Source organism: Octodon degus, unplaced genomic scaffold, assembly GCF_000260255.1.
Source record: "Octodon degus isolate 3935 unplaced genomic scaffold, OctDeg1.0 scaffold00116, whole genome shotgun sequence".
In the NCBI taxonomy this organism is placed as follows: Eukaryota; Metazoa; Chordata; class Mammalia; order Rodentia; family Octodontidae; genus Octodon; species Octodon degus.
In genome coordinates this window covers 9,058,117-9,068,306 of record NW_004524692.1, presented here as the reverse complement: position 1 = coordinate 9,068,306, position 10,190 = coordinate 9,058,117, and the positions used below count along the sequence as shown (strand labels likewise).

The 10,190-nt window shown below is 33.6% G+C and overlaps 1 protein-coding gene across 1 annotated transcript in view; it reads right to left on the bottom strand.

Moving 5' to 3' along the window:
• The window catches only part of Spta1 (spectrin alpha, erythrocytic 1), an 89,218-nt gene that overhangs the window by 16,347 nt on the left and 62,681 nt on the right, over positions 1 to 10,190 (bottom strand). Inside the window, exons 40-42 of the mRNA XM_004640008.2 lie at positions 1,781 to 1,879; positions 793 to 955; positions 121 to 197 (exon numbers count right to left, since the gene is read on the bottom strand). Coding sequence (XP_004640065.1) covers positions 121 to 197; positions 793 to 955; positions 1,781 to 1,879 — 339 coding nt within the window. The remainder of the gene's footprint in view (positions 1 to 120; positions 198 to 792; positions 956 to 1,780; positions 1,880 to 10,190) is intronic.

The following is a 10,190-nucleotide window of genomic DNA, read 5'->3' as shown; positions in this document are numbered from 1 at the left end:
ATATATATAAACAGTTAAATTTTGATAAATTCACAATGAAACAATTCTAGAAGGCTGAACATCCCTGTAATGTGATCCTGGGACTTCCTGGCACCTGAGCCCATGGCAGTCTCCTCTCACCTGTTTTGCCAGTGGCGTGAGAAAGGCAGTGAGGTCTGCGCCATTGCCCTTTGTCTTTAAGCTTGCTTCTTTCTCACCTAAAATACAAAGATTAATGGAAAGATAAAGATAGTGGGTCTTTTGAGTCATGGTAAATGATTATTTCCAATAGTCATCAAAGAAGTCTTCCTGATTCTCTTAGATTGCAAAGTATGTATTCTAGGCAACTCATTGGAATGTGGGAGCATGGAGAAATAATATATTGGTTTTTACTCTTATGTAGGGTAGAACTGGCTAGAACAGAATTAGGAGAAAGTTTGTGTAACATTAAAATAAAAAGGAAAATTGCAGATCAGACATAAATGGTAAGTAAATCACACACTGTAGCTAGAATGTTTTGTGATAGCTTTAACTCTCAAATATTGTATGTCAAATCACCAACTTCTCTCTTCCCCAAATGTGTTCTGTGGAAGTAGGATGTTTATTTCCTCTGTCAGATATTTACTTGTTTGTGTATAAGTGTGTGTGCATGCCTCAGTGCAACTGGGTGCAGAAAGAATAAGGACAAGAAGAGTAGTTAGTAAAAAGAAAATGTATTTTCCATTGTAAAAGAAAAAGTTTTAGAGAGCACTTTGCAAATGCAACTTATTAGTATTTCCTAATTTCATTGGATGCTAGCCCTGAACATCATACCTATCCAGGACTCTGCCACATCAGCCTTCCAGTTGAACTGCTGTAAGGCAAGATCATCTTCCAACTGCACCTTCCAATCTGCCAGTGCCTTGTCCAGAGAAGGAGTCATTTCATTCAGAGATGCAATCTTAGCAGAAATCATTTCCTTGTTCTGACTTTCCTCCTGCAGCAGTACATTGAGGGGAAAAGAAGAGATGTCAGTACACCAGTACATCTCCAGAGCTGAAAAATTTAATTTTGTAAGTACAATATGAAGCTTTCATTTCTTCAATCCCAACTGTGTAACTATTCTTTCTAGCTCTAGCATAATTATTCCATCATCCATTCATCTGCAAAAATGTTATTTTTGCTTCAGAATTTAAAGGACCTCATATTTGTGCACATAACTGTGATCTTAGTTGCTGTGAGTTTCTCACATGTATGGTGCATTCTGTTTCAGAGTCCTTATATAATACTCAGGTTAATGTGATTTATTTTTTGTTTTTGGTACTGAGGACCAAACCAAGGGTTTCCATCTTGTTAGGCAAATGTTCTACCACTGAGGACTCAGATTAATGAGGCTTTGTGAGAATAACATTTGAGCAAAAACAATGATTTTCAAGTCATGATGAGGCTGCTTTATGGTCCTATTAGTTGAACACTTAGAAGGAAATTTCTTTAGATTTATGTACTTTTTTTTTGTGCTTTGCCAAAGGTACTGATGAGATCCATATAGGGCAGCAACGATATTGACAAAGATTTTAGGAAATTGAAAGGGCACATATATAGAACTTTAACAAACAATAGTTTGCATAAAACAGCTATTGAGTAGATAATTAATTGCTGGTAGCGGCACCAATAAGAGGCAGCTTAGAAGAGATTGTTAAAATTCCATACATAGCTTTACCAGTACTCCAGAACACTATTTATGATTTTAGCCATGAATTTTAATATCTGAGCCACCACTTTTTGAAATGGAAGTTGACTTGGAATCCCTGGAGGAGCTCACCTTATTCAAGATGTCTTCTCCTTGTCCACACACGTTTTGCACTCGGGCCTCATGAACAGCAAAGTCACTAGCTAAAGCTTCGTGCTTCTTTAGTAGGTTCTATGTAAGTGAATCAGTAAAAGTCAGAAAGTCCTAGGCTGCAAGACCTGTCTCTACCCACCCAAGCTCATTGTGATGTTATTCGTAAGGGTCAGTTCATCTAAATCAGCAGATCACATGAATACCCACTTCTTCTGGAACCTTATTACTAAATTTATCTCCCAACAATCTCTCTCTATTAGAGAGAATAATCTTTCTGGATAAAATAAGAATAAACAAATATAAATGTTACTGTATTTAAATTAATGTGACCTCAAGCTGTTTTTTTTAATTTTGGAATGATTATGCTGATCTAGTTGATATCAAAACATTTTCTAATATAGATATTTCTGTAATTCTGCATAAATATGTCATACATTAAAATATTATATATGAAGAACATCCTAAGCTATTAAAGGAAGAAGAGGTAGGAAGGAGGAAGAGGTAAGGAAATCATGGAGCTGTTTTTGAATATCACTCCAAATCTTCTTTGCTTTTGACAGAGCTCAAGAAAGACAGGGTTTGTGTAGCTAGAAGAACAGAAAGAGAACAATGAAGCATGAAGTGCAGTGTTTCTCCATCTTCCATTGCATGATCATAAGAGCTATCTGTGGGTGCATTCACTGCCACCCATTAGTCACCATTGACTTTTACATTTCTTTTTTTCCTACAGGCTTCTCATAAATATTTATCCCTTATAACTTAGAAACCCAGGATAAAGGAAGAAACAGAATTAATATGACTAATGCACATTTTCAAAATCACCACTTGAAATAAAAGAATTCCTCATACAAGATGTTTTGGACCACTAAAATAAAATAATTATCCCTTCTAAAGCAAGATGAGCTACATGATTTTTAACTTTCCATCTTTTTGCAAGACTATAAAGTGGAGATTAAAAAGGTAAGCTACATTACAAAAACAAACACCAGAATTGACTATGTTTTGGGGCATATATCCTGCATCCAATAAAATCTGTTTAAGACCATCATCTTCTATTTCAAAATAATACATATTATTGAAAATATTATAATATTATTCATAGATCATATATTCATTTGCATATAATATTATATAATAATGTATTAGACATTAAAGCTGATGGCAAAAAGTAAGATAATAAGAAATAGTATTGTTATAAGTACATGTCAACAGAATAGATAAACTAGAAGAAATGGATGAATTCCTACAAACATGCAACGTACAAAGAGTAAGTCAAGAAGAAAAGTTCAAATAGTGCAATTAGTTATATGGAGATTTAACCAGAAAACAGTAGCCTCTTTACAAAGAAAACCTCAGGACCAGATGGCTTCACTGACAAATTCAATCAAGATTTTAAATAAATAATACTAGATCTTATAAAACTATTTCAAAAGATTGAAGAAGGAATATTGCCATATTCTATTTGGGAGATTTTGATAGCAATGTTAAAAAAGAAAGGAAAATTATGCTGGGTATGGTGGAGCATGTTTGTAACCCTAGTACTGTGAGGATGAGGCAGGAGAATCATTGGAGGTTCGAGACAAGATGAACTACAAACTGAGTCAAGACCAGCCTGAACTGCATAACAACAGTTTGCCTCAAAAAGATAATCAATCAATCAATCAGTAAAGTAAAAATTCTTCTATCTGGATGAACACATATGCAAAAATCCTCAGTAAAGTACTAACAAATTTTATGCAATATCTTAAAAAAAATGTACAACCTTATAAAATACAATATATTCCTGAGATGCAAGGGCAATTCAACAAATGGACATCAATAATTATGGCATACTACATTAACAGAACAAAAGACAGAAAGTTACACAATCAACTTAACAGACTGAAAAAGTTTTAACTTTACTGCCATTTCTTGACAAAAATTCCTTGAAAATTAGCAAGAGAATATTACCCCAAAATGATGCATTGTACTGCATATTAAAAAATAATAACTTCGGGACTGGGGAGATGGCTCAGTGGTCTAAAGCACCTACTTAGAACAAGCTTAGCAAAGCACAGGGACCACTGTTCAATCCCTCAGCACCACATGCCAGCCAGCCCGCCCCCGATGGGCTGAGCTGGACACACACACACACACACACACACACACACACACACACACACAAATAAATTAAAAATAATAATAATAATAACTTCACACTCAATGGCAAAAAATTGAAAGATTTTCCTTTAGGGTTCAAAACAAAGTAAACATGTGCATTCTTGTTACTTCTATTCAACACTGTACTAGAAACCTTACCTAGAGTAATAAAGAATATAAGTCATAAAGGAGGATATAAAATTTTTTCTATTTGCAAATGATATGATATTTTCCTATGAAAAACATAAGTAGTAACCAATCAAGAAAGTTACAAGATAAAATAAACTCATAAAAGTCTGTTGTACTTCCATATTATTTGAATATTTGAAGAAGAAATTAAGAAAATAGTTCCTTTTATACTTGATTTTATAATACTTGAAACTGGATTTTTAAAATTTAGTACAAGGCCTACAGGGTTTCATTACACTACAATTGAGTTTGTAGTGATCCTCCTCTTTTCAGCCTCCCAAGCACTAGGATTACAGGCGCACACCACCCGCCCAGTCTCAGTCCACCTCTCAGCCCGTCCCAGGGGCAGAGCCAGCACAGTACATTGGAGATTGAACCACTGTTTCTGCATCTGCCCATGCAGGCACTTTAATCTTCTCAGTTATCTGGCCAGCCCTGAAACTGGATTTTACAACTGAGGTTATAACTTGTACACTGATTACCATATAGCATTGATGAAAAAAAAAAGATAGAAACAATGAAAAATGTATTGTATTATCAAAATGCTCATATGAAAAATGATCTATAGATTCAATGCATTTCTTATAAAAAGTTCTACTGAAATTTTAAAAGATATAGAAAAATCATTTTTGAAATCTATAGGGAACCAAAAAAAATTGAATATCCAATTGACCCTAATAATACTAAACAAAAAAGGAGGGATTATACTCGATGAACACAAAGTATATTGCAAAGCTCTAGTAATAAAAACAATATATCAAAGGAATATCCTATACATGAAACCAAACATATATTTTCAACTGATCTTTTCAAGTGGCAAAAATGCACAATGGAAGAAGTACAATCTCTCTAACAACTTATTCTGGGAAATTTTTACTTCAGAAGGGTTGGACTTTTCTCATATATTATACCCCCAACTCAACACCAAATAATTAAAGACTTAAAAGACCTTAACATACAAAATTCCTGAAAGGAAACACAGGAAAGCTTTTTAACTGGTTTGGGCTATACTTGCATGAATATGATACCAAAAGCACAAGCAACAAAAAGACTACACAAAATTGACTAGTTCAGCACTGCAGAGGAAACAACAGAGTAAAAAGTCAAGCTACAGAATCCAAACCACTTATCTGGTAAGGGATTTACCTCCAAATATGTATAAGAATTTTATACTCATTAATACCAATCAATCAACTTATATAAAGTTGTCTAAAAGCTGGAGTAAAAAGCTTTCAGAGAAGACATAGAAATATCACATAGTCATGGTACATAGTCCTGCCATTGAGCATGCTGAGCTGGTGACTGAGTCTGGGTGTGGTGACACACACCCGTAAGCCCAACGCTGGGGAGGCTGAAAACAGGAAGATCACTACAAGTCTGAGATGCATAGTGAGACCCTATACCAAATACATATGTTAAAAAATAAAAAAGAAATGTCACATAGTTATGGGAAAATACTCTCATTAATTACTAAAGAAGTAAATAAAAATTAAATCACAATGAGGTATTATTTCATGTCTCCCAGGGTGGTTATTAGCAGTTAAAAAGGATGACAAGTGTTAATGAGAATGTGGAGGAATTATCACTCCGATACACTGCTGGTGAAAATGTAAAATGATGCCGCTGCTTTGAAAAACTTTTTATGTTTCTTTAAAAATTGCAAGTAGAACTAAAATGAGATCTGGAAAATTAATTCTGACATTTACATAAAAATATTGAAGTATTTACAGGATATTAGCAGTAGTTGGATCCATATCCAGGAATGGTAGAGCACACTTCTGGGTGTGTCTAGCTGGGCCATGGACTTGGGGACTATGTAGTCCCTCACTCCTTCACAGGCTTAATGCTCTTGTTTTGTTTCCCAGCTGCCAAAAATTTAAGCTTTACTTTGTTCTACCAGGTCTTTCCACTGGGAGGTTCCTGCCTTGGAGATATACAGAATCTCCTGTGAACATGATATTCTTTGTGGGTGTTGGATTTTGTGTCTTGGCCATGGGAGAGCTGATTAATATAGCACTCATATGTCCAGTGCAGCACTAGTAACAATAGTCAAAACATGGAAGCAGCCAACATGTCCATTGTCTACTGACAGATGGATAGATAAAAGACACATGGTCTATACATATACTGAAATATAGTCCATGCTTGTAGAAGAAAGTTAGCAATATGTGTCCACGTAGGTAGATCCCACAGGCATTATACAGTAGGATAAATCAGGTCTATATAGAGAAATGCCACATAATTTTACTTATAGGTAAAGTCATGGAAGATGGAAATTGAAGTTAAAAGAGGCTAAGCAGCGGGGAAAATGGAATAATACTGATTATCAGGCATAAATTTCAGCCAGATAAGAACTAGGTCTGGAGTTCTGCTTTTCTAGTTATGTATCCATAGCCAGCAATAAAGTGTTGGATATTTAAACATTTACCAAGATAACATCTCGTGTTGAATAATTTTATGAAAATGAAGCAAAGCAAATTATCCACCTAGGAAAAGTTTAAAGACCTAAAGAAACATTTCACTGTAAAAATATACAGATGTCAAACACACACACACACACACACACACACACACACACACACTACAAAATAGTATTCTCTACTAGGGATATGTTTGTTGAAATCACAATGAGATATCATTACACACTTATAGAACCACTAAATTAAGAATAGTGACAATAACAAAATATCAGCAAAGATATTCTGTCAGATACAGAGAAGCTTTGTCATTCAAGCATTGGTAGTGAGAGTATAAAATGTTACAAGCACTCTAGAAATCAGTTTAACTTTTCATTTAGACTAAACATGTGGTTATATGGCCTAGCAATTGTAAACCTAAACATTCATCTGACAGGAATACTAACTTATTCTTGAATTGGAATTATTACATAAAAATTTATAATAGCCTTTGTTCAAAATAATAACAAAGTGGAAACATCTATGCCCTTTTATAAAAATTAGTGGTAAAACTCTGATACATTCATAGCCTGATATATTCAGTAATAAAAGGTATGAATGTTCTTATATACAAGGATCTAAATTAATCATCAAAATATCATGCGGAGTGTAAAGACCTATTTTTTAAAAGTTATGTGCTGTATGACTGTATTCATTTGACATTTATTTTTAACTTTTGTTTTTGTTTATCAGGAATCAAACTCAGAACCTCACACTTGCCAGGTAGGTATTGTAATGATGAGCTATATCTCAGATCATGTAATATTCTTAAAATGACAAAAATTATAAAAAGAAAAGATTAGTGGTTTCTGGGGAATAAGAGTGCAATAGGGACAAGAGAAAGAAGATGTGGGTATAAAAGAATAGCAGGAGATATTATTATGGTGATGATCATATATTCTGAGTATAATATGATATTGCAGTTCTTATGATGTTATCATTGAAGGAAACTTGGTAAAGGATACATAGGACATCTTTTTATAGAGAAAAACATTTTATATAATAAAAACGTGATACAATATCTCAAAATGAGACAGTAGGAGGCTAACAATGGTGACTGCAATATATATTGCTGTCTTCAGTATCGTTTGTGATCAATTTTTCATGCCTGTATTTTGTAACAGGAGCAACTATGTTATTTCTTGAAAACACATGTGAATCTGTAATTTTCACAATGAAAAGTTTATTTTTTAAAGTAAATCTTTGAGAATATTTGATATAAGTCCTTAAAATGCTTGAACATACACAATAGTGTATAGCAACATGTTACAAAACATTTTCCCAATGATTAGAAGTTGGTAATTTGAAATATACATCACTTAAAAACTAAACTTTTACTCACAAGTTTAATTCTTTTCTTATACTATCAAATAAAAGTGGGTAATATCCACAGGATTTCATGGTGTATGCTGAATGTTTGATGCTATTTAGCATAGTTCTGATAGTCCTAAGAATATTATTATTTTTCAACCACTCTTTTAAAAGCTGATAATTTTTATTTATTCTACTTTTAAAGAATACAAAATAATGCTAAAATAGAAAAATTACAAGTGATACAGAATTTCACTAAACAAAGTAATATGAATTTCATAGTATTTGTTGTAATGCATAGTGTTGTCTTCAAATTAATTGTTCATATTACCCGATATATGAATGTAAAATTGGAAGAAAAAGAAAAATCTGTAAGAAATTAAGATGAGAAAAAGGAAAAAAGAATTGTGGAAAGCAGACCAAACAAATTAAGCATTAAATGCTCTTTTCCATAGATCAGCAGGAATCCACAGTACAGTTGCACAAACCATCCTGCTTACATACATAGATATGTCTCTTTTCCCCACTCCCTCTCTGGTCCTTCTCAACTCAGTAATTTTTCCCTTTTGAACAGGTTTATTTCCTTTTCCCACTATCTATTGTACCCTTCAGAATTTATTTTCTCTTTCAGGTTTTCACACTAAGATGACAGCATGTTGTTTGCACATGTGACTCTTCTATATTTTACTTAACAGTATGGTCTCTAGTTCCATCTATTTACCAATAAAAGTCTTAAATTTATCTATTTTTATACCTAAATAATACCCCATTATGTAGAAACACTTCATTTTTATCTGCTCCTCAGTTCATGGGTGTCTGGGTTGTTTCAAATATTTAGCGATGAAAAATTGCACTGCTGTAAACATGGTTGCACATATATCACAATGTTTTCAGTTTTTCTGGAAAAATTTCCTGCAGAGGAATAGCTGGCTTAAATAGAACTTCCAATCCTAGCTTTTTGAGGACTGTGCACCCTGATTTCCATAGTGATTGTACTGGTCTGCACTCCAAGCAAAAGTGGAAAAGGGTTCATTCAGCATTGTCTGACTTCTTGATGTTAGCCATTCTTCCTGGGGTGAGACTGAATTTCAGTGTTGTTTTAATTTTCATATCTTGAATAACCAATCATATCAAATATTTTTTCATATATTTACTTACCATTTGTATTTCTTCACCTGAAATGTGAATATTTATCACAGAGGCCCATTTTTGGATAAGGTCTTTGAAATCTGGAGGCTTGATTTTTTAAAAAAAAATATTTATATGTTCTAGATAGAAGGCCTTTGTTGGCAGGAAAATGGGCTATACTTTTTCCTAGCTTTTGCATTTTCTTTCTCTCTGTGGAGATTTCCTTTCAAGTGTAGATAATTTTCAAAATAATGAGATCTCAGTTTTTTGTACTTTTTTTTTTAAGATCTCAGTTGTTGAATCTTTGAAGTATTTCCTATGCAGTTTGGTTGTTGTTTATGAACTCTACCTACCCCAGTGTCTTTAAGATTTCTACCTACATTTTCCTCCAGAAGATTTAGTGTTTCTGTTTTACTGTTTAAATCTTTCATCCATTTTAACTATAGCTTAGTGTGTGATAATAGATATGACTCTAATTGTAGCCTTCATCAAGGGGAGAGCCAATTTTTCCAGAACTATTTATTAAAGAGGCTATCTTTCTTCCAGTGAACATGTTTGGCCCCTTTATCAAAGATAACGTGGCTGAGTATGTTCATGTTTGTGTCTGCAGCTTCTAAACTCCTCCATTGATCCTCAAGTCTGTCTTTATGCCAGCATCATGCTGATTTTATCACAGTAGCTTTATAGTACAATTTCAAGTCAGGGATTGTGATACTTTCTGCCCTTCCTTTGTTTCCCAGGATTGTTTTTGATATTATGGTGCTCTGCTTCTGGAGCCAGATGAATTTGAGGACTGTGTCCTCTAGCTCTGTGAGGTATACTAATGGTATTTTAACTGGGATTGTATTTAATCTGTATAAAAACTTTGGCAATATGAACATTTTCACAATGTTCATTCTTCGTATCAAGGAGCAAGGAATATATTCTAATGTTCTGAAATCCTTTTCAATCACTTTCCTTAGAGTATTATAGTTTTCACACTACAAGTATTTCACTCTCTTTGTGAGATTGATTCCTAAGTTTTGCATTTTGGGGAAGGGTTATTTTATAAGAAAAATTTCCCTAATTTTTCTCTCAATGTGTTCATTGTTGTGTAAAAAAATGCTATTGATTCTTGAGTGTTCACTTTGTGTCCTGCTATGTAACTGAGTTTGTTTATTAAATCT